We start from the raw sequence: 25,878 nt of genomic DNA on the forward strand, positions 1-25,878 counted from the left end.
ATCTGTAAGGATGTCAGCAGGCCAACCTACCCTGGCAAAAATGTCTGTTAATGCCTGGCACACACTTTTAGCCCTGGTGTTGCTTAAAGATATGGCTTCCGGCCATCAGGTGACAAAATCCATGAAAGTTAGTTTGTACTGTTTTCCTCTGGGTGTCTTTTTTGTAAAAGGACCCAGAATATCCACAGCTACTCGCTGAAATGGGACCTCAATTATGGGGAGTGGTTGGAGAGGGGCTTTGACCTGGTCTTGGGATTTTCCCACTCATTGGCACACCTCACAAGACCGGACATAATTAGAAACATCCTTGCCCATTCCCTCTCAGTGGAAGGACTTCCCCAATTGGTCTTTGGTTCTGTTCACCCCAGAATGGCTACTAGGATGATCATCGGCTAAGCTCAAGAGCTTTACCCGGTACTTAGTGGAAATTACCAACTGTCTTTGAGGATGCCAGTCTTCCTGGTGTCCACCAGAAAGAATCTCCTTGTATAAAAGTCCTTATTCTACAACAAACCAGGATCGGTTAGAAGAGCTGAACGGCAGTGGGATGCTCTGTGCCACTGCCCAAGCTTTCTGAAGGCTGTCATCTGCTTCCTGCTGTTGGAACTGTTGGAACTGTTCTCTTGGTGCTGGAGACATCAGTTCCTCCTTGGATTGTGGACTTGGGCTTGGTCCCTCTGGAAGCGATGTCGGTGATGGGGTTGTTTCCGTTGATTGTGAACCGCTCTCTGCTAATGCACTATGTGGTATTTCAGGCTCTGGCTGAGTCTCTTGGGTAGGGTTTTCTGCTGCTGCTGCCATTTCAGGCTTGCTGGTGCCCTCTGGTGTTGGAGTTGTAGATGGGGTTGCAAGCGCTGGACTCAGTGCTGGCAATGGTTCTGGTGCTGGTTGCTTCACCAGTTCCGGTTCTGGGACTGGATCCACTACAGCTGTTGCAGTCATTGGCTGGGGATCCAGTTCCACCACCTCTGTCTGGGTCTCTGGTAACACAGACAGGGCCCTGATGGAAGGCTCAGGAACAGGGATAGGTGTAAAAGCTTGCTTAGCCTGGCTGTGGGTGACCATTCCCACCCTCTTGGCTAGCTTCACATTGTTGGCCAAGTCTTCCCCCAGCAGCATGGGGATGGGATAATTATCATAGACTGCAAAAGTCCACATTCCTGACCAGCTCTTGTACTGGACAAGCAACTTGGCTGTAGGCAAGTTCAAAGAGTTTGACATGAAGGGTTGAATTGTCACCAGAGCCTCTGGGTTGATGAATTTGGGGTCCACTAGGGATTGGTAGATAGTTGACACTTGTGCTCCCGTGTTCCTCCATGTGATAACCTTATTTCCGCCCACTCTCAAGGTTTCCCTTCCCTCCAAGGGTATTTGAGAGGCATCTGGGCCTGGGGACCTTTGGTGTGATTGTGGTGTAATGAACTGTAATCGGTTGGGGTTCTTGAGGTAGTGGACCTTTATATGCCCCAGCTCATTACACTCAAAACATCGCCCTGCTAAGATATCACCAGGGTGAGGTGGGTTGCTGGAGACTGCTGTGGTGGGATGATAAGGGGTTGGGGTTTACCTTGGGATGTAGGTGGGGCCTTGGGCTGCCCCCAGTGATAGGGTGTGATTTGAGGGTGTCCCTTCTGATCTTCGCTCAAACTGCGACCAGGGTTGTTCCTCTCTGCTCCCTCCACCCGTTTTGTGTCGATTTTCCCCGCCTCTCTGGTGGCCTGGGACTGCTCATATTGATCAGTGTAAGAAGCAAGACTTTCAGCTGAGTCTATTTTCTTATCCCATAACCACTGTTTTATATTATCCTTGGTCATATTCAGGAATTGTTCCTGAGTCATCAAATCCACCATTCTTTGAAAAGTAGTTACAACCCTGCCATCGACCCATTTCTCTAACAGATCCTTTATCTGGTGTACATAACCCACATTACTTAGTCCCGGCCCTCTCTGAAGGGCTCTAAATTTGACTCTGTGTCAGGTGTAACTTGATATTGTTTCAAAACTAAATCCTTAAATTTACCATAGTCAGAAGCCTCCCCAATAGGCATCTTGTTGAATACGTCCAGAGCTCTTCCAGTCAATTTTGCTACCAACGTGGTTAGGAATTGCATGGAGTGTGCACAGTCTTTCAAAGGTGAGGAAATATTCAGCAATATCACTGGATTCATTATATTGTGGACATAGCCGCTCCCATCCGTGGATTTTGGGTGGAGAATTGTTAGGATAATTTGGTGTATTCTGCTGAATCCTTGCTAACTCCAGTGCATGCTTCTGGGCCCCCCTCTGGATCTCCATAGCCCTCTGGTGGTCAGCCTCTTCCTTTGCCCTTTCTGCTTCAACCCTTGCCTTTTCAATTTCCAAAGCTCTTTCGTGGGCAGCTGCCTCTGCCTCCATTTTGGTTTTTTCTGTTTTCAAATTTCTTTTGTGGGCAGCCTCATCTCTGGCCATCTGTCTGTCATGTTCTTTTCTGTTCTTCTCAGCCTGCAATCTGGCTAATTCTAGTTCCTTTTCCACAGTGTGTTTCCCCCTTTCTGTCATCTCCCCCCTCCCCCAGAGTAAGAAAGAAACAAGAAAAACTGTTTTTGTTCTTTTTTTTTCAAAATGTTAATTACTCTCCAGCTGTTCACAGCTGGAAACTTTCCTCTAACAAAAGCCCTTTCTTAAAAAAACTTAACACCTCTGCCTTCAGGCACAGAGAGATAAGATCTGTATCTCTCTTCACTGCTTCCCAAGCATCCCAAAAGGAGAAAAAAAATCTTACTGGCTTTTGGTTCAAAATGAATCCCACTTCGCTGCCTACCGTATCAAGGTGTCACCCCTACTCTGAACTTTAGGGTAAAGATGTGGGGATCTGCATGAGATAACCCCTAAGCTTATTTACCAGCTTAGATCTAGTAGCTGCCACCACCAAATAGTTTAAACCGTCGGTTGGTAACCTTTCAGAAGTGGTGTGCCAAGTCTTCATTTATTCACTCTAATTTAAGGTTTCACGTGCTAGTAATAAATTTTAACATTTTTAGAAGAGCTCTTTCTATAAGTCTATAATATATAACTAAACTATTGTTGTATGTAAAGTAAATAAGTTTGTTTAAATGTTTAAGAAACTTCATTTAAAATTAAATTAAAATGCAGAACCCCCCCTGTGGGCTGGTGGCCAGAACCCGGGCAGTGTGAGTGCCACTGAAAATCAGCTTGCATGCCGCCTCCGGCACGCATGCCATAGGTTGCCTACCCCTGGTTTAAACAAACATTTATGGGAGAGTCATTTGGAAACTCTGTCTTCCCCTCAAATATTTCCCCAGCCTTTATCCCCCTTTTCCTGGCAGGATTGAGCCTGATTCACCTCCCACCAATTCCTGGTGAGCCCAGAGCCAAAAAGCCCTTGGATCTTAAAACAAGGAAAAATCAATCAGGTTCTTAAAAGACGACTTTTAATTAAAGAAAAAGGGTGAAAGGAATACCTCTGTGAGATTAGCATGCAAGCTACTCTCACAGATAACAGATTCAAAACACAGAGGATGTTCTTTTGGGCAAAAACTTAAAGTTACACGAATGAAACCCAATTTGATTCTCCCTCTTATGCAAAACGAAGTCACAAAAGAAAATAAACATAATCTAATACATTCCTTCTCTAAACACTTACTACTTTTAAGAAATATTAGATGGCTGATTCCTGGATCCTTCACTCAGGCACACAACTTTTCTGAACAGACAACAGACTGATTTCCCTCTTCCCTCTTTGAAAAAATCTTGTCCGCCCCATTGGTTCCTCTGGTCAAGTGTCAGCTAGGCTATATGACCTTCTTAACCCTTTACAGGTAAAAGAGGAATTAACCCTTAACTGTCTGTTTATGACCGGGGTAACAGCCCTTCCCCATCTCACAGCAGCAGAAGCATCATATGGGCGTGAGGGGGCAGGACAAATGGAGCCGTGTGCCTCCCTGAGATTTGCTGCTTGGCTTGCAATGAGCATGCTCAGTAACATCAGTTGAGAAGGCACTGCCCTGGTTCCCCACTATCAGCAGGTACAGGTCTTCTCTGCACAGCAGTATGGTGAGGCTACACCCATTGAAGTTTGTGAGGTGCTCAGACAGTGCAGTGATGGGGGCCAGATAAGGACCTGCAATAGCTAGAAGTGATTTCACACTGACTCTTTCACTAACTGCTGTTTCTCTTAATGCCCCAGCTCCTGGAATCCTGTGATTATGTGACAATCTCAGCTATCACTTTAACAAAGGTCAGTTTCTTGCTCTCAGGACTGAGTAGAAAAGGTTGAGAATGTGACCAGAGTGAATCCTGAATGCTCAGAAACAAACAAATAATGTCCTGAATACAATTTTTTACAAGAAAACCTGTCATGGTTCCTTCAACCAACCTCATGATTTTTAATTACATGGTGCTGGCAATACTGCATGGGCATTGATGAGTTTGTGTTTTCAGACCTCTTGTCTCCAGCAAAGGCTCTAAGGACCTAAATATAAAAATGAACATTCTAATTTCTCTCTTTAGTTCACCCTTAATCCAGGGGAGCTGTGCTCATTTGCTGCTTGGGCCCACAGCCTGGCTCCATGCGCATTCCCACACCTTGCCCTCTCTGTTTCCCTATCTGTTAACTCTGCTGTTTTAGATAAATGATGGCATTAAATTAGGGGGCTTTCCATAGGTAGTGAGTAGAGAGTTAAGGCCTCAATTCTCACAGTGTTGCCAACTCCAAACTTTTAAAAATCATGAGGCAGGACCTGTGATATGATGAGATTGCCTTAAAAACCACGAGACTTAAAAATAATAGTTAATAATAAACGTTGGGTTCTTTCTAGTTGCCGTCTGGCTTATCAGACCTTTAGGTTGCCCTTGGATCATATTATTAAGTTTTTCTCTGCAATCAAGAAAGCTAGAAACTTCCTTTGTTTAGGAAAGGAAAGCCAAGAGTCTCACCTCATCACATGCTTCCAGGAGCTGGGGCTTTAACAAATGCACCAAATATCATAAGACTCATAAAATTGTGAGTGTTGGTGATACTGAGGCTCCTTTACACTGAGCCACAGCAGCATTAGTGTAAATGAGAATCAGGCCTTTGAAACATCAATTCCAGCTAAACCAAGTTTTTTGGCCTGTGAATTTAAAATGATTAGACTTGGAAGGATTAGATTATATCAGTAGATGTCTGTAATCATTGATTTCACTTTGCACACAAACCAATGAAAAAATATTTCCACTGATAGTAACTTAAATTTACAAATAGGCACAGTAAGAAAAATGCGGCATGAGAACTTATTAGACTTTGATTTAAGATGTAACCTAATATTCCATATGCTTTATGAAAATATGTTTATGATCTGAATATGACATAACTGAGATGTATTTTATGCAAGATGGGTCATGTAAGATATCATTGGAAAGGGTATAATTTACTGAATATGATTATCCCATTTGTATGCATGTATCCTTTTTGTAAATGAAATTAGGAATATTGACCTATGTATCTGTATTTCATATCTGTTGCTTTATGTCACTCCAACTGCTGACACTTCAGGGACTACAATAGAAAAGCCAGACTGGGCTTGATGGCCCATCAGCAAAGACAATGGACTGTGAAAAGACTTGGCCATCCTGTGGAGGTGATGCTGGGATGCTACAGAGTCAGGTGGCCTGGTCACCTGATTCTAACCAATTCCTTGGTCTGATGTTCTTCTCCACGGAGGGGTGGGGAATCAAACATGAAACAGCAGCAGAATGAAGAAGTGTGACTGATGGCGACAAATCTCCAGCATCTCTCCTTTTACAAGTACAGGGGTGAATCCGGCCCATGGAGCCAACCTTCCCCCTGCCTCAATTTCCACATGGATCGAATGATTTTATTATTATTCCTATTTCTGCCTATGGAGGATGAGGTCCCCGTCGTGCTGCCCCCTGTAGAGACACTGAGTAAACAAACCCAACAGCTCACAATTTGAGCCAGGATTTCACAACCTCTGAACATCCCATTAGAGTCAAAGGGACCAAAACGGGTAAAGTTACTTTTATTCCAAAGGCTTTGCAGGCTCTGGGTCTAGGTTATGACAAAAGGCAGTAAGTGAATGAGACAAACCAACTGGAGTCTGGAGGGTGGGAGGGGATGAGGAGGGAAAAATAAATCTCTCTTACAGATTGTCTGTCCTGGGATTGTTGTGAGGCTGCAAGGATGCTGGTTCCATTGCTGGGAGATGCCTGAATGAGAGACGAAATAGAAAGTTTTAGATTAGTTTATATTAAATATCTGAGTGAGTCCCTGTGCCTCTCGGTCTGTTCCTCTGTCATAATTAAAACACAGGTCTATGAGTTCAGAGTGGTGATGCTGTTATAAATATGAAAGCCTGAAATCCCACCTCTCTTATCCTTTCTCCCTCCAGACACTCTGCCGTCTGCACTGGAGAGAAAAACAGGGGACCCCTAGGAGCACACAGACAGGGTGAGGTTGTAGGTGGAGACTGTCTTTAAATTATGAGAAAAGTCCAGAGAAAACATCTTCATGAGAGTGTAGCCAAAGTTACCAACCAAACCAACAGAGACCGTAGCACACACAGCCCTAAAAAACAAAATCATTAAACAGTGAGGCAATCCCAAGCTGAAGTCACACAAACACTCCTGACACCAGCCTTAGTGCTGAGTTCATGCCCAGGCTGATGAACAGAAACACTCACTGAGAAGCACCTGAACAGAGCTCTCTGCCCTGAGGGCTGGCACATCCCTCAACTTCACCCCAGTGCAGGGGGTCTCCCCATCGCTCTTCTCCAACATCCTGCCTTTCCTGTGGGCGAGCCTGGGCTCTCTCATTGGAGCTGCTTCCTGGATAGAGAAGATGTTCTCCTTCTCATGCTGGCAGCTCCTCCCTTCTCTCTAGGCTGGGGTTGGGGCTACCCCACCTAATGCCACTTCCTACTGTGGCTCTTCCACAATTTTGCACATTCCTCTCTGTTCACTGGCCTGGGAGTGGAGGATGTATTTAGGGGAGGGAGTTTAAAGTTGTTACCTGCCTCCTCTGCTCCCTCCTAACTAAAACTTTCTTTGTTGTGTGTCTACTGCTGGGAATGGAGCAGCCCCATGAGGGGGAGCTGGGAGCTGAAACCTCTACAAATAAATGAGAAACTAATGAAATCCCTTTACTCAGACTGTCTTCTGTACTCCCACCTCACTGGAGGAGTGTGACATGCCGTACCTCAAAATAGCATCCTGTAACCCTCAAATTTATCAGTCATATATGGTTGTGATATTTCATACAAGCATGCCATGTAAGATATCATGATCTGATGAAACTTCTTGTTCTGTCCAAATGTGTATATAGTTAATGTATATGAAGTGATCAGATTTTGCTGTATGGTTGTTACTGAAATATGCTCTGAATTCTGGAGTCTCTACTATAAAGGTTGTGATCCCCACCCAGGAGGGTGTTAAATGACCACTAGTCAACAGGGGAGCTGTAATTCAGTGACAGTTGTGCAAGCACCACACAGTGTGGACTTCTCAACCCCATGACTCAGTTGCACAAGACCACGCCAGGGTGATTGCTCAACCTTCTGACTCCACAAAGCCCACCAGGTCATGTCTGGGCAAGTGTCTTTTAGGCACATGGACTAAGGATATAAAATAGGGATCAGTGGCATTATGCTTTTGCCTTTCTCCTCCCCTGGAAGCACTGGAAGCAACAAGAAAACTGAGACATAGGCACTGACTCCATGGGTGGTCCAAGGCTGGAGCAGCCATGGAAAAAAAATGGTGGGGTACTAAGCACCCACCAGCAGCCCCCATCAGTGCGTCCCCTTCCACCCAGTGCCTCCCGTCTGTCAAAGGGCCCACCAATCAGTGCCTCCCCCTCTCTCCCAGCACCTCCCATTCACCATGGATCAGCTGTTCCGTGGCATGCGGGAGGCACTTGGAGGGAGACGGGGAGCAAGGAAGGGGTTTGCTCATGGGTATGGGTGGAATGCAGCAGGAGATAAAGCCTTGAGGGAAGGACTGGAGTTGAGGCAGGACTGGGGCAGAGCCAATGGGAGCACCTCCCGGCACATTAGAAAGTTGGCACCTATGAGCTCACAAGATGAAGACTTCAGTTGAGCAGGCTGGTCCCTGGCTTGAGAGACAAGCCTGTGTATTAAGAACTGTAACATCCAGTGGGGTGAGAAAATAGCTTGATCTAAATATTGTCTAGTGTAATAAGGTTTAAGATTTAGATTGTGCGCTTACCTTTTATTTTCTTTGGTTACTATCTCTGAACTTTTATGCCTCCCACTGATAATCACTTAAAATTGATCTTTCTGTAGTTAATAAATCTGTTTTATATTTTACCTAAAACAGTGTGTTTTGGTCCCAGTGCTTGGGAAATCTCTGCTCAATTTACAAAGGCTAGTGTGTGTCTTCTCCATGTTGAAGGAGGGGCGGACTGGGTAATAAACTTACACTGGTCAGGCTTCTGACCAGGGCAAGACAGTACAGTTCTGGGGTGTAAGGCTGGGGAGCTGGGGGGAATTGGCTGGTGCCTTCCTCGGTGAGATTCGTGAATGGCTCTGGGAGCATTCAGACAATCTAGCTGGGAGTGGGGCTGCACGTGCTGTTGTGCAGCGTGATAAAAGAGCCTGGAGGAGTTTGCCGCTTGTCACTAGCAAGGCATTGTGAGAGACAGCCCAGGCTGGAGAGTTCAGGGGGCACAGCAGTACTCCAGTTCCAGGTTGTACCCCAGGGATCCTGTCACAAGGAGAGCACTATGTCTGCTGACCAATTAGAACCTAAAATCAACTAATGCAGTTTGATCCCTCTTTGATTCCTATCTGAGAACAGAGGTGGGTTGGACTTTAAACTTCAACCTTACAGCGATAAAGACACTCTCTTCACCAGAAACTCCGGTGTAGCAGTACAAAGTTTGCTTGTTGCTTAAGTAATTAAAAGGTGAGTTTCCATTTGGAGCATGAGATGAAAAATATAATGGTTATTATGACAGTATTTACCAGTTCTTGAGAAGTGGGAAGCCGAGCCTCTTCAGAATTCTCATTGCCTTCAGCCGGACTGGGGCACTTGGATGTCTGACTCTACTGCCACCAACACTGGCAGGCTAGGAGGACTTCTTTGGGGGAGGATCCTAATCTCCAAACGATAATCAGGGTATGATATGGACTGAAATCATCGTAACTTTCCAGTTCCTTTTCTACTTTCTCTTTCTAGCTTGGTGAAGGTATCAAGAGAGACACATTTCACTTCAGCATCCAACAAAAAATAAACACCATTTTGGCAGAAATATAGAAGGAAAGACCAGGATTCAGCTCTTTGTCTCTGTAATTTCTGACTAAGAAATTAATTTTGCAGTCTCCTCACTGAAAGAGTCACTGACAATGTAAACTAACCAGAGGAGAATGGATGAGGATTTTAGAAAACCTGGGAACACCAGAGAGAGCTCAAAACTGTTCCAAAGATTATTTCCAGGATGTGTCAGGTAAGTGAGCTTCTGTCACTTGAATACCATCTCCCTTGCTCTCTGATATCTCCTAGTAGACATTTATTCCCTGTGTGAATTATTAACTGCAAAATGATCCAATAATCCCAGGATAAATGTGTCTTACTCTGAATATACAGTTTGCTTTTGAACTATATATTCAAAATGATACAGAGCTATTTTCCCCACTCCTTTCATTGTAATGTAACTCCAGACTATTCTGGTTATTTAATTTAAGAATCTATTTCTTTGCTCCTACACTTTATTCAAGAAAACTGGATCTGATCCTGCTCTCAATGCATTCAAAGGGAGATTTGCTATGAATTAACTTACTGTATATTTCTGTTTTATAAAGTAAGTTACAAACTCTTGCAAATCCAAGTTTATGAGAAGTGTCTTTCTCTGTGGTCCCTGTTACTTAACAGCTCAGTTTATGGGACTGAATCATTTTGCATCTGATATGTTGAAAGAAAAGAAATGGGTTAAAAAAGACCCCAAGAATCTTTCTCTCTCACATACACACACACTGTTTTTCATTCCTTAAAAACATTTTTCTCCCTTGATGGAATTACTACAAACTTTTACACTCATCTGACTTTTTTTTAACGTGGATTTTGAAGGGATGGGACAAAATCAGAATCGTAAAGGAAACACATTTTCAACTGTAATTGAATGGCTGTTCTAACTCCACAATACAAAAGAGTTCACTTAACAATGTATTTATTCTTTTTTGATTTAATGAGTCCTCTTTAATGTTTGATGTTAATGATTTAATGTTAGTCAGTGTTATGGTCATTATGATGAGTTTTTTTATCCTCCCACTATTGTCTAGATCAAGTTACAGTGAAGATGGAGGTTCTCTCATTCTGTCACGGATCCAGAGCCAGCTCCCCTCTCCCCAGTTTTATTGTTTTCTTCTTTTCTTGTTATGTTCACAAGATGGAATCAGGTAGGAATCCGCCCTGTCTCTGCTGTTTTTTAGAGGATTTATTTAGGCCCCTAAAATGACTTAACAACATGCTCCACTCAAAGTCAACGTAACTACTCACAGTGTGTAAACTTAACCACACAGCAAGATCAGCACCTTCATTATTCATTGATTGCTCTGATTATGTTGCTGCTGCTGGGTTATTTTATTTGCTCCTTGGATAGTGCCCAGGTCTGTTTCTTCACACAAGTATTCTGAAAAGATTGTCAAAGGCGCCCAGAGCATTGGGTGGACACTTATTGAAGAGTTTAATAATAATAATAATAATAATAATAATAAATAATAAAATCCAATAACTTAGTGGATTTCAGATGTAAACAAGATCAGAGCCATAGTCTGAGACTAATCTGCACAAAAACATAAGAAGAACCAGAATACATTGATGTCATGTGACTTTTTAATTGGGCCTGTTAGCTAATACATATATGTTAGGTGTAGTATACACCATATTATTAGACATTATGTGCACGGTAATCCTATAATATACATTAGAGAGAGAGATACTGTTGGGAAGTTAACTGAATGTATTATGCTTTTCCCACAGTTCTGTTCACAAATATGTAATACACCTCTATATAATGTTGTCCTCGGGAGCCAAAAAATCTTACCACATTATAGGTGAAACCGCATTATATCGAACTTCCTTTGATCCAGCGGAGTGCTTTATGGGGTTATATCTGAATTCGTGTTTTATCGGGTCACTTTATATCGGGTCACTTTATATCGGGGTAGAGGTGTATCTCACAACACTTTACAAATCTGATGTCAGCAGTCACAATAGAAAATAGGAAGCCTATCAAAGCCATGAAAGGTGTGTCCTAGCACTGGTTGGGATGTACCTCTACACTCACCTGGTTTGGAATGTGGTATCCAAAACAGGGTTAGGGAAGGTACCGAACAACAAGTTAAGAAATTGGTGGGTTGGATCTTAGGTGATGTATAAAGTGCTTTCTCACTTGTAAACAGTAATGGTATAAGTATATGTGGGTTTGGGGTGTATTTTTCAAGCACACCTTGTGTGTAAGGTGAGCACGCTGCAAGATAAGAATTGTTTCCCAGGGAGAGTATATGGATGTCTCCTTTTCGTATTGTTTTGTCTTTAGGAAATAATTTTCACTATGTTTGGTTATTTGGTCTCTTGAGCATGTGAAGCATTGAACCATAATTGTCCAACAATTGGCTCTAGCAATAGGGCCATGTCTCAGGAGCACCTTGCTGAAAGAACACCAAATATGGCCTACCAACCCTACCACTATTCCTGCTGTGGCCCAGCAAATTTCATGGGAATGTCAGTAAGCGTGTCAGTTTGAGAGCACTTACAAAAATGGCTGTTGAATAGTAAGTTTGTCTCAACTATACACTGAGCACGTCTATTCCCAGTTCTCTGCCTCAGTTTCTCTGATGTGTGACTGTGACATGGACTGAATACACCTGTCTTCAGCTTCCCACCCCGTGTCAGCACTGTGTGCCTCGGTCATGCACTGAACTTACCAATTCTCAGCTCCCCATTCTGTCTCATGCTCTGTGCCTGGGCCATGCACCAAACTTACCTGTTATCAGCTCCACACCCCATCTCAGTGCTGTGTGCCTGTGCCATACACTGAGGCTGAGTGGTCTTATAACGGAGCCCCAGTCCTGCTGCCCATGAGCGCTGCTCTTTCTTAAATATTCAGGATGAAATTTTGCATGCCAGGTGTCTGTCTCTGGCTGAACTTTTTGGAAAGTTTGTCTGAAATGGAACCTGTTGGATGTGTCCTTCATATCAAATTCTCTCTTTCTTCTGAGCTGCTTTTCGTTGTTGTTGTTCTGGTGCATTTTCCAGCAAAGTTCACAGTGATTGGACCCCGTGACCCTGTCGCTGCCATCCTGGGTCAGGAAACTGTGTTACCCTGTCACCTGTCCCCCAGCATGAGCGCTGCAAACATGGAGGTGAGATGGTTCCGATCTCAGTTTGTACCCTTTGTGCACCTGTATCGTGGTGGGAAGGATCAGTACGATGGGCAGATGCCAGAATATCAGGGAAGGACAGAGCTTTTGAAAGCTGGACTCACAGATGGAAACGTTCCCTTGAGGATTCTCAATATCAGACACTCTGATGAAGGAAAATACCACTGCTTTGTTCAAGATGATACTTCTTATGAAGAAACCATATTGGAACTGCGGGTAGCAGGTCAGTAGCCTGTGACAGTTTTAGCTTTGTGCGGTTTGCAGGCTTTGTTCTTTCCTATTACCACAACTGTGACTCCCTGTTTGTGATATATTTTACAATAACACAGTGTATCTAACTTTCAGCAAACAGCCATTTTCATTCTAGAGAAAATATGCTGGAAACTTTCCCAACATGTTACTAAAAACATTTTCAGGATGGCCAAGGCACTTTCTTGCCCAATCTTAATTGACCCCAAAGCGGTCTTTAGTTAAGAAGGAAAGGACTTCTGGACACATATGACCTTCCAGTTGCTCTGCTTGCATTTCTAGGATGTGGGCTAAGGTGGGACTGCCAGACTTTTATGGCCATTTTATTGGTTCACTGTTAGTTGTTGTTTTGGGGCGTAGTTAAAATCTAATGCTGTTATTATTTGCTGAGACTGTATAATGGTGATGGTGGTGATGGGTGTGACGGGTTCTCCCCAGGTGCCAGCTGGAACTGAGGTACAGCTGAGCCTTCTCTCTCACCAATCTGGGTTCCCTCTTGCACTGTGATGTTGTGACAAGTGGCAAAGCCCTCCACACTTGCATTCACACCAACATCCTCAGGCAGGGACCACATCCAGCAGTGTTCATGAATGCATCTGGCCAGGCACTCATGAACCCACAATAGCGAGGCTTCAGCCAAAACACACCCCAGCACCCCAACCTAGGATCCTGGAGCTGTACCATCCTGCCCTGGTCAAAAACCTGACCAGAAAAAAATTATTACAATTACCCAGTTCACCCCTCCCTCAATGTGGAGAGGAATATGCACAAAACCTTTGTTAGCTGAGCTAAGATTTTTCCCAAACTCTTTACTCAAACCACACTGCTTTAGGTAAAAAATATAAAATATATTTATTAATGACTGAAAGATAGATTTTAAGTGATTATAAGTGATAGCAAACAGATCAAAGTAGATTACTTAGCAAATAAACAAAACCACAATCTAAGCCTAATATACTACACAGGATTTAAATCAAACAGTGTCTCACCCTGTTAGATAGTACAAGCAGTTTGTAGATGTTTCATACACAGGCAGGGTTTCCTTCTTTCCCACCTGGGACCAGCACTTCCCCAGTTCAAAGTCTGTGCTCTTCCAGAGCTATATCCAGATGTGGAGTTGTGAGGAAAGTGAGGCCTGTTGGTGATGTCACTTCCTCCTTTTATAGTTTCTTCCATATGGCAGGAATCTCTTTGTTCCAAGCCAGGTTCCCAGCCCAGTTTGTGGAAAAATACAGGTACCAAAATGGAGTTCAGTATCATGTGATCTAGCCAGATGCCCCTGCATGCTTGATGAGTCATGGCAGCCATTATCCATAGGCTGTCTTCATTGTCCCCCGGTGAGGACAAGACTTTACCATGGCCCACTCTTTTTGCTCATGGGCCATTAGCATTGTCTAAATATGATAACCATATTCAGCAAATCATAACTTTTCCATTGACACCTTACATGACACATCTTATATAAGATACAACATCATTATGCCATAATCATATTACTAATTATGTATTTACCACTCTTAGACAAGACCTAGCATTTCTCCCCTGCTGCTTTGACACTGTAACCATGAAGCCACTTAGCCTTTTTTAAAAATAAATATATTTATCCAGTGCACTAATTAGATTTTCAAAATTTCAGATCCTATTCAGGTATCTACATTGTCATATCTCCAAAGGTGCTCAGCACTCAGTTGCTCCTGTGTTGAGACAACAATATCTCCCACTGACTCAGTGAACTTATTTTAAATATTTGTTTATGTTTTTTGTGTCCATAAATATTGGGATTTCAGCCATTCCAGTATTCATTTATCTGTTCTACTGACAACCCCCATGAATTAGTGATTTCTAGTGTGAGTAAGGGACCCATAAACTGTTCCTCATCCCTTCTGCTTTATAAATTAATTCATGGAATTTTCATGTATTTTCCCCTTAGGTCTGGGCTCTGCTCCTCTCATCTCTGTTGAGGATCACAAGGATGGAGGGATCCGGGTGGTTTGTCGATCATCTGGTTGGTACCCAGAACCTGAGGTGCTGTGGAAAGATCTCAGTGGGCGAGATTTACCATCACTCTCTGAAACAACATCCCGAGGTGATAACAACCTGTTTGGAATAGAAACTGCACTCATTGTGAAAAAACATTCAAACCAAAACTTGTCCTGTTGCATCAGGAACACCATTCTCAATCAAGAAAAGGAATCAGCAGTTTATATAGCAGGTCAGTTACCATCCAAATCCCACACTGAACTCACCACCACCAGAAACAAAACAAAACATAGGAAAACAAGAACTGAAACGTCTGTGGTGAATATTTCATAATCCACATACAAACACAGAAGGTGGGAGGCTGGTATCTTTACTGGGTCACAGCTTAGGCAATTTGGTTCCCTTCATTGTGAGTATTCAGTCTAACAAAGTTTTGGGTTTCATGTACATTTAATGTTAAGTTTGACTTTTCTCATATTCTAGAATGTACATACAGACACAAACTTCCAACCTTTTGAAAAGAAATTTTCACTCAATCCACTGATGCAATATGTTCCTGCGACCTTAACTTCATCTTAATGATTTTTTTTAATGTGGTACATTTTGTGATGTGCCTTCTTTGTGATCTTCTTACTCCCCCAAATCATTGTTCATTACTTGTGTGAAATGTCACCGCAGTCATGTGATGTTGTTTCTACTGACATTCAATGGGACTTGTGCTCCTTAAGTCACTTTGGTCTAGATCCACAAAGGGACTCATTTTACCCTTGTCTACAAACAAAAGTTGCACTGATTAACTATTTTATTAATTGATTATACTTGCTTGGTTGAACACTCATATATGTTTCAGAGTGCCCTATATAGATTTAGTTCCAGTCAATTCCTTACCAACTTCAGGTAAATGGAGGTAGGGCACTATTAAGACAATTTATGATTTAAGATTTTGTGCATTAATTTATTCAAATTGCTGCAACCTTCATATGTTGTCAATTCTTCAACCAATTTAAGGATGGCCACATAAGAGGGTTGCCCCAGTTTCACTGTATCAGAGCACAAACCCTGGGCAGAGAAAGCTTTAGGTACATTTCCAAAATTCCATCCTGGGTGGATGTCTGAATCACTGTGAGCACAAGAACAGTAAATGAAGATTAATACATTTGATACATAATTGTTTGGAGAAATTGTGATTATGATTCCTTCAAATATTGGGGGGTAATAGTGGATTTTTCAAAAATATTCTAATTAATCTGACAATTTCTGAATGTTGCTAAGCACTAAGGATTAAATTCTTTGCTGGTGTAATTCTATTGAAGTCAGTGTTTTTTTATGAGCAAAGAATTTGCCCCTGAATTCTACATCTCTCTGAATAGCAATGGATCAAATCAGGTCTATTTTTTCCAAGATAAATCAGTGTTAAATCTGTTTTGAATGGAGCCATTGTAAAAATCATTTTCTGGCATTTTGTGTAGTGCAGACATGGCCATTCGTTCACTCTTATCTCACAGAAATCCTGCTGGGTACTATTTATGTATTTATATAGAATAAAAACTTCTGATTTTCATCCCTGCTTCCAAACAAAGGCAATTTCTTGGTGTGTTTTTTTTCAGATCCATTTTTCCCAAGGGTGAATTCCTGGATGGTGGCTCTCAGTGTGATCCTGGTGGTTTTGTTTGGTTTCATTGGCCTCACTGTTTATCTCTTTAAAATTAAAGGTAAATATCAGAGGGAGAAATATACTGTATATAAAGGTTTTATTTTAATAAATAAATAAGAGGAATTTCAGAATTTTATATTATAAGAACATGTGACCTGTTGATCTTGTCCTAAATAAAAAAGAAGAATTCATGTGAATTTATTAATAGAGGGTGGGGGCAGAGGTGTGTGTGTGTGTTGCGGGAGGTGTGGGTATTGATAGAGCGTGATGGGATAGTTGTGGGTGGGAAAATAGGAGGGAAGAGAGTCTTAGGCTATAGAACTGAACCAAAGAATCAGATCATAGCAGATACATCTGTGTTCTGCTCAGTCCTCCATCTCCCCCTTTTCCTAGTTCTCAGGGGTTATCACTGTCTGTCTCTGTCCCATTTGAGACAAGGTTCTGCAAAGTCTAGTCTGTCATATTTGTACTTCAAAGATCTTTTTTGGTAACAAAGTGTCATGCATCTCGATATTACAGTGATAGGCCCAGTAGAAATGCCCCTGTGGTAAATCAGTAAATAAACACATTTCTTCTTCAGTTAGGAAAAAAAATCATATCAACTGTCACATAACTCAGACACAGCTGTCCATGCTCTGGGGCTCTGGGTTCACTTCGCCCATAAAGAATATCTGCCCAATTTCCAAATAAATTGGACTTGTCCCTCCATGCTCCTAATGAATTTTGTACTTATAGGATGTTGTCTTTTAACACTGTTTCTTGAAGCAGGGAGAGGAAAATAATTTATATTTATTTCTGTATTTTTAAGGGAAACTTACTGAAGAAGTTGGTAAGTTTCAATTTCCCCTTTTCTACAAATTACAAAAAAATACAAATTTTGACCACAGTCACACAATTGTATATAGACTTGTTGGTTTCTTTGATTTATTTTTATTTCTCTGTGTTTGTTGGGCAGGGGAGGGTTGATGTGATCCCTGTAGTGATGAACTGTTAATCGTATCCCGCAGGCCACTAGGGCTTGGACTTTTCCACCAAAGGTCATATCTTCCCCCTCTCCCCCACCCCCTGCCACAACATACCCTAGGTAAGTGACTTCTTGGGTGGCCAGCTTACACTTGGTTGGGTTGCCCGTCCAACTTGCCTCCTTGAGAGCCTGAAATACCGTAGCAACCTGCTTCATATGTTTGGCCCAGTTCTCACTGTAGATGATATCATCAATTGGATGTTTCCAGAGAACCCTCCCCCTTTAAAAGTCCTTCCAATCAGGAGGTGAGGTCGGCCTAGCTACATGTCTGAAGGGTGTAAGTTGTCAGTGCAGACCAGCCCTCAGTCTCAGAGTTTTTCAGAAGAATCTATAGATGTCTGTCTTGTCAATGAAGGTGTGATGAAGTGGGAATTTTCTTCAATGTTTTTATGAATTCTATGTATGCCTCAATTTCCTCTATATGTGACATTGTTACCCAGTGGATAGAAAAGGACTGTTTTGCTCTCTGGTTAAGAGACATCAGTATTGATGTTATGGGCCTTAGTCCCCATATCAATGGAACATCTGAGAAAACAGTGGCAAATCCAGTCACTGGGTATTGACCCCTAGCAACCAACAACCCAGAGGGAGATGGATTCCCCCACATCTAAGCAGGGAAGCTGAGCAGCATTCCCCAGCTCAAGAACAAAGGACTGGAGAGGTGTGAGGTTGGGGATAAGAGCTGGCTGCTGGAAGGAGTCAGGGCTCTAATCTGGACTCTGAATAAGGAGGTCGGATGGAGAAACAAACAGAGCTTTAACACTGGGGTTCACTACAGAATCTGGGCTCTGGGCTGACCAGAATGGTGTATGTTTTAACCTTCAGTTCTCTATGACAACCTATGCTGAGTCCAGTTGACTAATACTGCCGACTGTTTTGACAATGCTCTTTGAGTGCCACTGCAAACGCTTGGTGAGGTGCATTTATCCCTGAAGAGTGTGCAAGTCTCTATCAGGAGTATCTCAGTTGGACTCACCGAACAGAGCTCAGAGTGCAAAGCAGGAGTGCTGAAGGCTGATAGGTCCAATCTAAGGAAGTAGTGAAGCTGTGTGGCTTATCCAAGAGGAAGAGAGAGTCTGGAAGACTGAAGAGTCTAGAAACTGTTGCAAAGCTGGGGGTGTAGCACGAATCAAGTGAGTTCATGACAGATGTTTCAGTACAGCTAGATCCCAGAACAAGGTTTATCTTCAACCACTCCCTGCTGCAGTCAGCTTGTACCTCATCTGAAGGACCCTTGTCAGTGGCAGAGGTTCACAAGTTGTGTTCCAGCAACTCTGTTGCAAGAATCAGCTACCTCTGAGTTCCAGCAGCCTCCCCCTTCCTGTGACAAACTCTCCCTTTCAAGATCATTTCCTCCAAGAGGAGTAGGCCCTGCAGGATGCCTGTTTAATGCCAGTTGAGCCCAGAGGAGTTTTTGCCTTTTCCTGACTGGGATGGGGATGTGTCCCAGGACAGGGTTTGATAATCTAGTTTCATAGCATTTGGGGTAAGTCTACATTAGATAAACTTCACACCAAAATGTTATTTGGAGTGGTGGGAAAGCAATAGTAAAAGGGAAATTGAATAGAAATAATTACCCGGCTTTAACTTTCATGAAAAAGAGAAACAACACATTAGGGAAGGAAAGTTCATAAAAACATGTATGTGTATTTCTGTGTATTTTTTAGGCAAACAAAATCTAGAAATTGGTAAGTGTCATTTTCCTTCCTCTGAGAAGAAAGATTTTATACAAAATTGGATCTTCATGTGGGAATGTAATGAGTCATTGGTCACAGGCTCTGACTTTTCTTTTTGTGGGGGGTGCTCCATCCCCACTCTGCCCTCATCCCCGAGGCCCTGCCCCCACTCCGCCCCCTCCCCCAAAGTTCCCCCCCCCCGAGCGCCTCCCATCCACTCCTCTCAGCCCACTCCTCTGAGGGCCCCCACCCACTGCTCACTCCTCTCCACCCTCTCCCCCAAGCGCCTCTCACCTGCCACTTGCTCTAGGGGGCAGAGAGGAGCGAGTGGTGGGGGCTTCAGGGGAAGAGGCGAAGGGGGGAAGGAAGGGGTGAAGTACAGGTGGTGCCACAGTCTCAGGGTGCTGAGCCAGCCCCGGGGCCCATCCCCAAACAGCTGGTGCAGTGAAATAGGGGAACCCGGGTCCACCCACTACACCGGTCTCTGATCCAGCACCCTAGGAAGGTCAACAGTGTCTGGCCCCCAAAGATATTGTCCAAATAACCCTCCTTAGGTCACTTCCTACTGGCTGCTGGGCTTCCCCAGCTTCAAGTTCAAGATAAGTTGAAAAGAAAAAGAAAAGGCACCAAACCATCAACCCCAACCAGGTCTAAGGCCTGGTCTACACTAGGACTTTAATTCGAATTTAGCAGCGTTAATTCGAACTAACCGCTCAACCGTCCACACCAGGAAGCCATTTAATTCGAACTAGAGGGCTCTTTAGTTCGAATTTGGTACTCCACCCCGGCAGGTGGAGTAACGCTAAATTCGACATGGCTAGTTCGAATTAGGCTAGGTGTGGATGGAAATCGAACTTAGTAGCTCCGGGAGCTATCCCACACTGCACCACTCTGTTGACGCTCTGGACAGCAGCCCGAGCTTGGATTTTCTGCCCAGCCACACAGGAAATGACCCGCGAAAATTTGAATTCATTTTCCTGTCTGGGCGGTTTGAATCTGACGTTCTGGTTGCACATCGGGGCGAGCTCCGCAGCACCGGCAGCAATGCAGAGCTCTCCAGCAGAGGAGTTCATGTAATCTCTGAATAGAAAGAGGGACCCGGCATAGACTGACCGGGAACTCTTGGATCTGATCGGTGTGTGGGGCGAGGAGTCTGTGCTTTCGGAGCTGTGCTCCAACGAACGGAATGCAAAGACCTACGAGAAGGTCTCCAAAGCCATGATACAGACAGAGGATATAGCCGTCATGCAACACAGCGCCGCGTGAAAATCAAGGACCCCAGACAAGGCTACCAAAAAATCAAAGCGGCCAACGGACGCTACGGAGCCTGCCACCACTGCCCCACCAGTGACCATGGACTCTGATGATGGGACAGTGTCGACGGACAGTTCCTCGACGATGTTCACGGACGGGGAAGATGAGGAAGGGTTTGTGGAGGACGAGGCAGGCTATAGCGCTTACAACGCTGGTTTCCCCGACAGCCAGGATCTCTTCATCACCGTCACGGAGATCCCCCAACAACCCTCCCCGGCCAGGAACCCGGATCCTGAATCAGGGGTAGGAGCAGTCGGTAAGTGCTTTAACCATGTTAACTTTTATTCTTAATATAACAGGAATCTGAAGTGTGTGAAAAGGAGGTCTCTGTATATATGGTGATAGAACAGAAATCCTCCTGGGAGAACGCCACGAAGCTCTCCTGCCGTTAATCGATAAGCATCAGCAGGAGGTTCCTGGGGAGAGCTGCCTTATTGGGTGCTCCGTGATAGCACCCTTTTCCGCGCGAGGCTTTCATGCGGTATTCAGGGAGCATTGCCTCCCCGAGCACGGCTGCATAGGTCCGTGGTTCGTGATAGATTTCACGCAGCATGCGCTCTCTATCTCCTTCAGTGCCCGTCCTCACGGTGATCTCGCTAGGAGACTCATGCATCTAAGTAGTGGAATTACTGTTATGGTGCGCCTGGTCAAAAGTATTTTTAATAAATAAACGGACAGACGGCATAGCACAGACTCAGCACGCAGCTGCGTGACGAGCGTAACGGAAAGCCAAAGAATCAAATGGACGCTCATGGAGGGAGGGGGGAACGAGGACGCAAGGTATCCCACAGTTCCTGCTGTCTCCGAAAAGCATTTGCATTCTTGGCTGATCTCCAAATGCTTCTAGGGTCAAACACAGTGTCCGCGGTGGGTCGGGGCATAGCTCGGCAATTTACGCACCCCCCCGACCCCCAGAAGTTAAAGGGAAAACAATCCTCTGTTGACTCTTTTACATGTCACCGTATCTGTACTGAATGCTGCAGATAGACGCGATGGTGCAGCACTCAACACCAACATCCTTGCTCCCCCCACGCTATGGATGGCTGATGGTACAAAACGATGGAAATCCATCCTCATCATCAGCCTATTGGCACATGGGGCAGTGCAAAAGGACTGGTAACCATAACGACCATACCAACTTGCTTGGGACCGGTCGGTCAAGGCCGCCTGTTGCTAATTTTTCATGGTAGATGGTGCAGTATGGCTGGTAACCGTCCTCATCATTGCAACAGGGGGCTGAGATCCATCAGCCCCCACCCTTCATTGTAAAGAAAAGATTCAATTGCCCCTGGACTAGCAGAGGGATGAGTGGCTCCCTCCTCCACACCCCTTAATGTCATCTCTGGACTATCATTGCAGCTGGAGGCTTCCTTCCACTCATTTCTCACAAACGACTACCTGTGTCTTATTCATGCATTCTATATTACTTCATCACACAAGTGGGGGGACAATGGTATTGGAACCCAGGAAGGCTGGGGGAAGAATGGAATGAACAGCTGGGGTTGTTTCAGGAGCACACCCTGTGAATAGCGTTCTGCTCAAAATTTATGCAGGATTGGACAGAGAGCAGCTGTGGTCTCTGGTTGTATGATACAGTGGTTCTCTAGTACACTTGCACATAATCTAGGCAGGACTGATTCTATTTTTAGATACCCAAAAAGGAGGGATTGACTCAGGGAGTCATTCCCAAATTTTGCTTTTGCGCCCCTGGCTGATCGACCAGGGGCACTTATGACAGCACCAAATGGCGCAGTGCAAAAGGACAGGTAACCATGACCATCTTATTACCGTCTTCTTACCAATTCATGGTATGGTAGACGGTGCAGTATGCCTGGTAACCATCGCTGCTGTCATGCAAAAGCATAAGCATGCTGCTGTGTAGCGCTGCTGGTCCGCCTCTGTCAGCGGCATACAGTACACATATGGTGACATACACAAAAGGCAAAATAGGGTCCATTGTTGCCACGCTATGGCGTGTGCCAGGGCATTTCATGGAAAACGTGATCGAAATGATTGTCTGCCCTTGCTTTCCCGGAGGAAGGAATGACTGGCGACATTTACCCAGAATCCACCGCGCAAATGATTTGTGCAACAGCAGGCACAGGGGTCTCAACAAAAAATTCACAGAGACAGTCTAGACTCAGTTAATTGTTCGCAAAAAAGTATCATTGCAAGGAATTAACTAACTGTTTCCCATCTCACAGCTTCCACTGTCTCCAGACCTTCCACAGCATCCCCCTCGCAGAGGCTGGCGAAGATTAGGCGGCGAAAGAAAAAGACAAGGGGCACAATTTTCGATGAATGTGTGGGCTGCTACCTAGCCGAGGCGGACCAGCAGAGGCAGTGGAGGGAGAAAGTCTCTCTGTACCAGCGCTCACACAGCGAATGGGAGGAGAGGTGGCGTGAGGAACACAAGCAGGCGAGTCAAGCAATGCTTGTACTACTGAGGGAGCAAACGGACACGCTCCGGCGACTTGTGTATGTTCTGCAGGACTGCTGCAGGACAGAGCCCCCGGCAGTATCTCTGCAACCGCCCTCCCCCGCCACAAAGTCACATACCCCCCTCACCCTAAATAACCAGGAGGATGCCCGCCCTGGGCCGTGAATACTGTCACTGCACCCCAGCAGAGTGCTCAAGTAACCAAAAGCTCTCATACCGTACGTTTGCATAAGTCCTTCCCTTCCGGACTCAAACAAGTCCCAATCCCAGTCCCATCCCATAACTGTGTACTTAAGTAATAAAAATACTTTGCTGTTAAGTACTGTTTCCGTCATGTTTCCTCACTGAAGACTGTGTTTGAATGGGGTGCGTGGGGAAGTGCGTTGCTAATTGCATAGGACAGGCACCTTTCGCAGGGTACAGACACGGGGGCCGGATCAGCAGCGGGTAACACACACAGTGCAGTCAGCAGGCACCGTGGTCGGTATGGGAGGTGGTTTCCAGGTTCTGTGTGGGCGGTGGGGATGTGACTTTTTAGCGGGGGAGGGCGGGTACAGATCTTATACAGCGGTCCTTGTTGTGGACCGCTGAGTCACGCAGCAGAGGAATCTGTATCCGTCCTCCTCCGCCACAAGGCCACATAGCCCCCTGCACACAGAATCCCAAAAAGGAGGGATGGCAGGCTCCGTTGAAACAAGCAGTCCGGCAATGCGGACCGCTGTAGGAGCAGGAGCCTGTCATTCCTTGAGTTTAGAGGCGGTCTTTACATCAGCGCACACCCTACCCACCGCAGTCTGCGTTCCAGTTTCGACCCTTTAACGAAAAGTCATGAATAAAGAAACCTCTCCTCAGTAACAGTGTGACATGTATTTTATTTTTACACGTGTCTTGGAAGTGGAGGAAACGGGGAGAACGGGGTATTTAACCGAAGAGGAGAGTCAACAGTAACTGGGTAAAGAAACAGGGGCAGGTTCAGCTTCTCTGTAAAGAAACTGAACAGTCACAGGTCACGCTGCTCGCTGCTCGCTGGTATTTAAAGAGTTCCTTGTCGCTGTCCCAGGCACCTGTATAGGGCTTCATGAGCAAGTGCATTAGCGGGCAGGCTGGGTCACCGAGGATCACTATAGGCAAATGCACATCCACAACAGTTATTTCGTGGTACGGGAAGAAACTACCTTCCAGCAGGCGTCTGAGCAGCCCACAGTTCCTGAGAACACACGCATCAGGAACCTTGCCCGGCCATATGACGTTCATGTTGGTAAAAAGGCCCCTATGGTCCCCCAGTGCTTGCAGAACCATTGAAAAGTAGCCCAATTTCTCAGCAGCTGAATGTGGAAGAGGTGGACGATAAAGTGCGAGGAGGAGAAAACAGCGAGGATCGCAGCGGGCTCCATGCTTGCAGTGCTGTGGCGTCCACGCTGTCACTGACCAGAAAAGTGCACGAACAGATTGCCTGCAGGCGCTTTCAGGGAGGGAGGGAGGGAGGGCGTGATTGACGGTTCAATGACGACAGTTACCCAAAACCACCCTCGACACATTTTTTCCCCCAGCATGCATTGGGGGGAAATCCCAGAATTCAAATGGGCAGCGGGGACTGCGGGAACTGTGGGATAGCTTCCCACAGTGCACCGCTTCGAAAGTCGACGCCGGCCCCGTGAATGTGGACTCAGAAGTTCGAATTAGTGTATTTAGTATGGATACACAAATTCGACTTCATAAGGTCGAATCCACAAATTCGAATTAAGTAGATTCGAAATAGTCCTGTAGTGTAGACAAGGCCTGTAGTGTAGACAAGTGAGCAGTGAGTCCCTCAGGGAGGCTGCTCTGGTGCCCTTGACAGTAATCTTCAGGGTAGGTCTGTCTCCCTTCTCAGCTGGGTTGCTTCCTTTTCAGCCCTTTCTCCAGTTGGAGTATGGTCTGCAGGGCTGGAGGGGTGGGGTTACCTGGACCCAGTACTGTTCTTTCACACTGTCACACCCAGTGTGGTGTTTGTGAACCTCTCACACACCCTCCCCCTCAGATCGTGGGCTGTGGTGTCCTGGGGCTGGTTTGTGTCCCCACCATCCTGTGATAAGTCCACATATATAGTTTCCATGCCTGAACGATGTACCAGTTGAAAGCTCTATGGCTGCACTGAGAGATACCACTGCATAACGCCTGGGTTATGGCCTGTCATTGACTTCAGCCAGTGGAGTGGTGCATGGTCAGTCACTTGGCAGGAGGGCTGCCCCCACAAGTAATAGCACAGGGCATCAATGTCTTGTTTCACCTCCAGGGCCTCCTTTCAATGACTTATTAGGCTACCTCCTGTGGGAATAGCTTTCTGCTGAGATAGAGAACAGGGTGCTCTTCTCTGAATTCCTCAGATAGCACTGCTCCAAGTCTGACATCAGGCACATCTGTTCGGAGAATAAAGGGCTTTGAGAAGGCTGAGTGCAATATTACTGGCTCCTGGATCAACAGGTCTTGTAGTGCCCTAAATGCCTTGTCACAGCTTTTGGTTAAGTGGATCCTTTTGGGTGCAGTGCCCTTAACCAGGTCTGTCAAAGGGGCAGCCATGGTAATGGAGTTTGGGATGAACTGTCAGTTGTATCCCGCAGGCCACTAGGGCTTGGACTTTCCCACCAATGATCATAGCGCTCCCTCCCACCATTCCCCCCACCACAGTATACCCTAGATAAGTGACTTCTTGGTTGGGTTGGCCCTCAAATCTGCCTCTTTGGGAGCCCAAAATACCACAGTAACGTGCTTCATATATTCAGCCAAGATCTCACTGTAGATGATGATATTATCAATGTAGGTGGCCGTGTAGGACCCATGTGACCATAGCACTCTATCCATCAGCCACTGAAGAGTGGCCGTGTCCCCATGAAGTCCAAAGGGTATTCCATCACAGGCAGCTTGTTTAATTGTTGTGGAGTTGTTTCCTGATAAATGTACTCTTTTTATTTATTTATTAAACATGTTTTTGTTTGTTTGCATACTTTCTTTTTAATGATTATTCTCATTGGGGGGGATATAACTTTATAAAATGTGAAGTATCAGAGGGGTAGCCGTGTTAGTCTGGTTCTGTAGAAGCAGCAAAGAATCCTGTGGCACCTTATAGACTAACAGACGTTTTGCAGCATGAGCTTTCGTGGGTGAATA

The 25,878-nt window shown here is 45.0% G+C and overlaps 1 protein-coding gene across 1 annotated transcript in view; it reads left to right on the forward strand.

Annotated features, from left to right (window-relative positions):
* Positions 1 to 9,230: 9,230 nt before the first annotated feature.
* The window catches only part of LOC123346694 (butyrophilin subfamily 1 member A1-like), a 30,624-nt gene continuing 13,976 nt past the window's right edge, over positions 9,231 to 25,878 (forward strand). The window contains exons 1-8 of the mRNA XM_044984167.1: positions 9,231 to 9,459; positions 10,292 to 10,408; positions 12,270 to 12,617; positions 14,574 to 14,855; positions 16,231 to 16,335; positions 17,086 to 17,106; positions 18,969 to 18,995; positions 25,414 to 25,428. Of these exons, the coding sequence (XP_044840102.1) occupies positions 9,384 to 9,459; positions 10,292 to 10,408; positions 12,270 to 12,617; positions 14,574 to 14,855; positions 16,231 to 16,335; positions 17,086 to 17,106; positions 18,969 to 18,995; positions 25,414 to 25,428 (991 nt within the window). The 5' untranslated portion in view covers positions 9,231 to 9,383. The remainder of the gene's footprint in view (positions 9,460 to 10,291; positions 10,409 to 12,269; positions 12,618 to 14,573; positions 14,856 to 16,230; positions 16,336 to 17,085; positions 17,107 to 18,968; positions 18,996 to 25,413; positions 25,429 to 25,878) is intronic.

Source organism: Mauremys mutica, chromosome 12 (genome assembly GCF_020497125.1).
Source record: "Mauremys mutica isolate MM-2020 ecotype Southern chromosome 12, ASM2049712v1, whole genome shotgun sequence".
Classification (NCBI taxonomy): Eukaryota; Metazoa; Chordata; order Testudines; family Geoemydidae; genus Mauremys; species Mauremys mutica.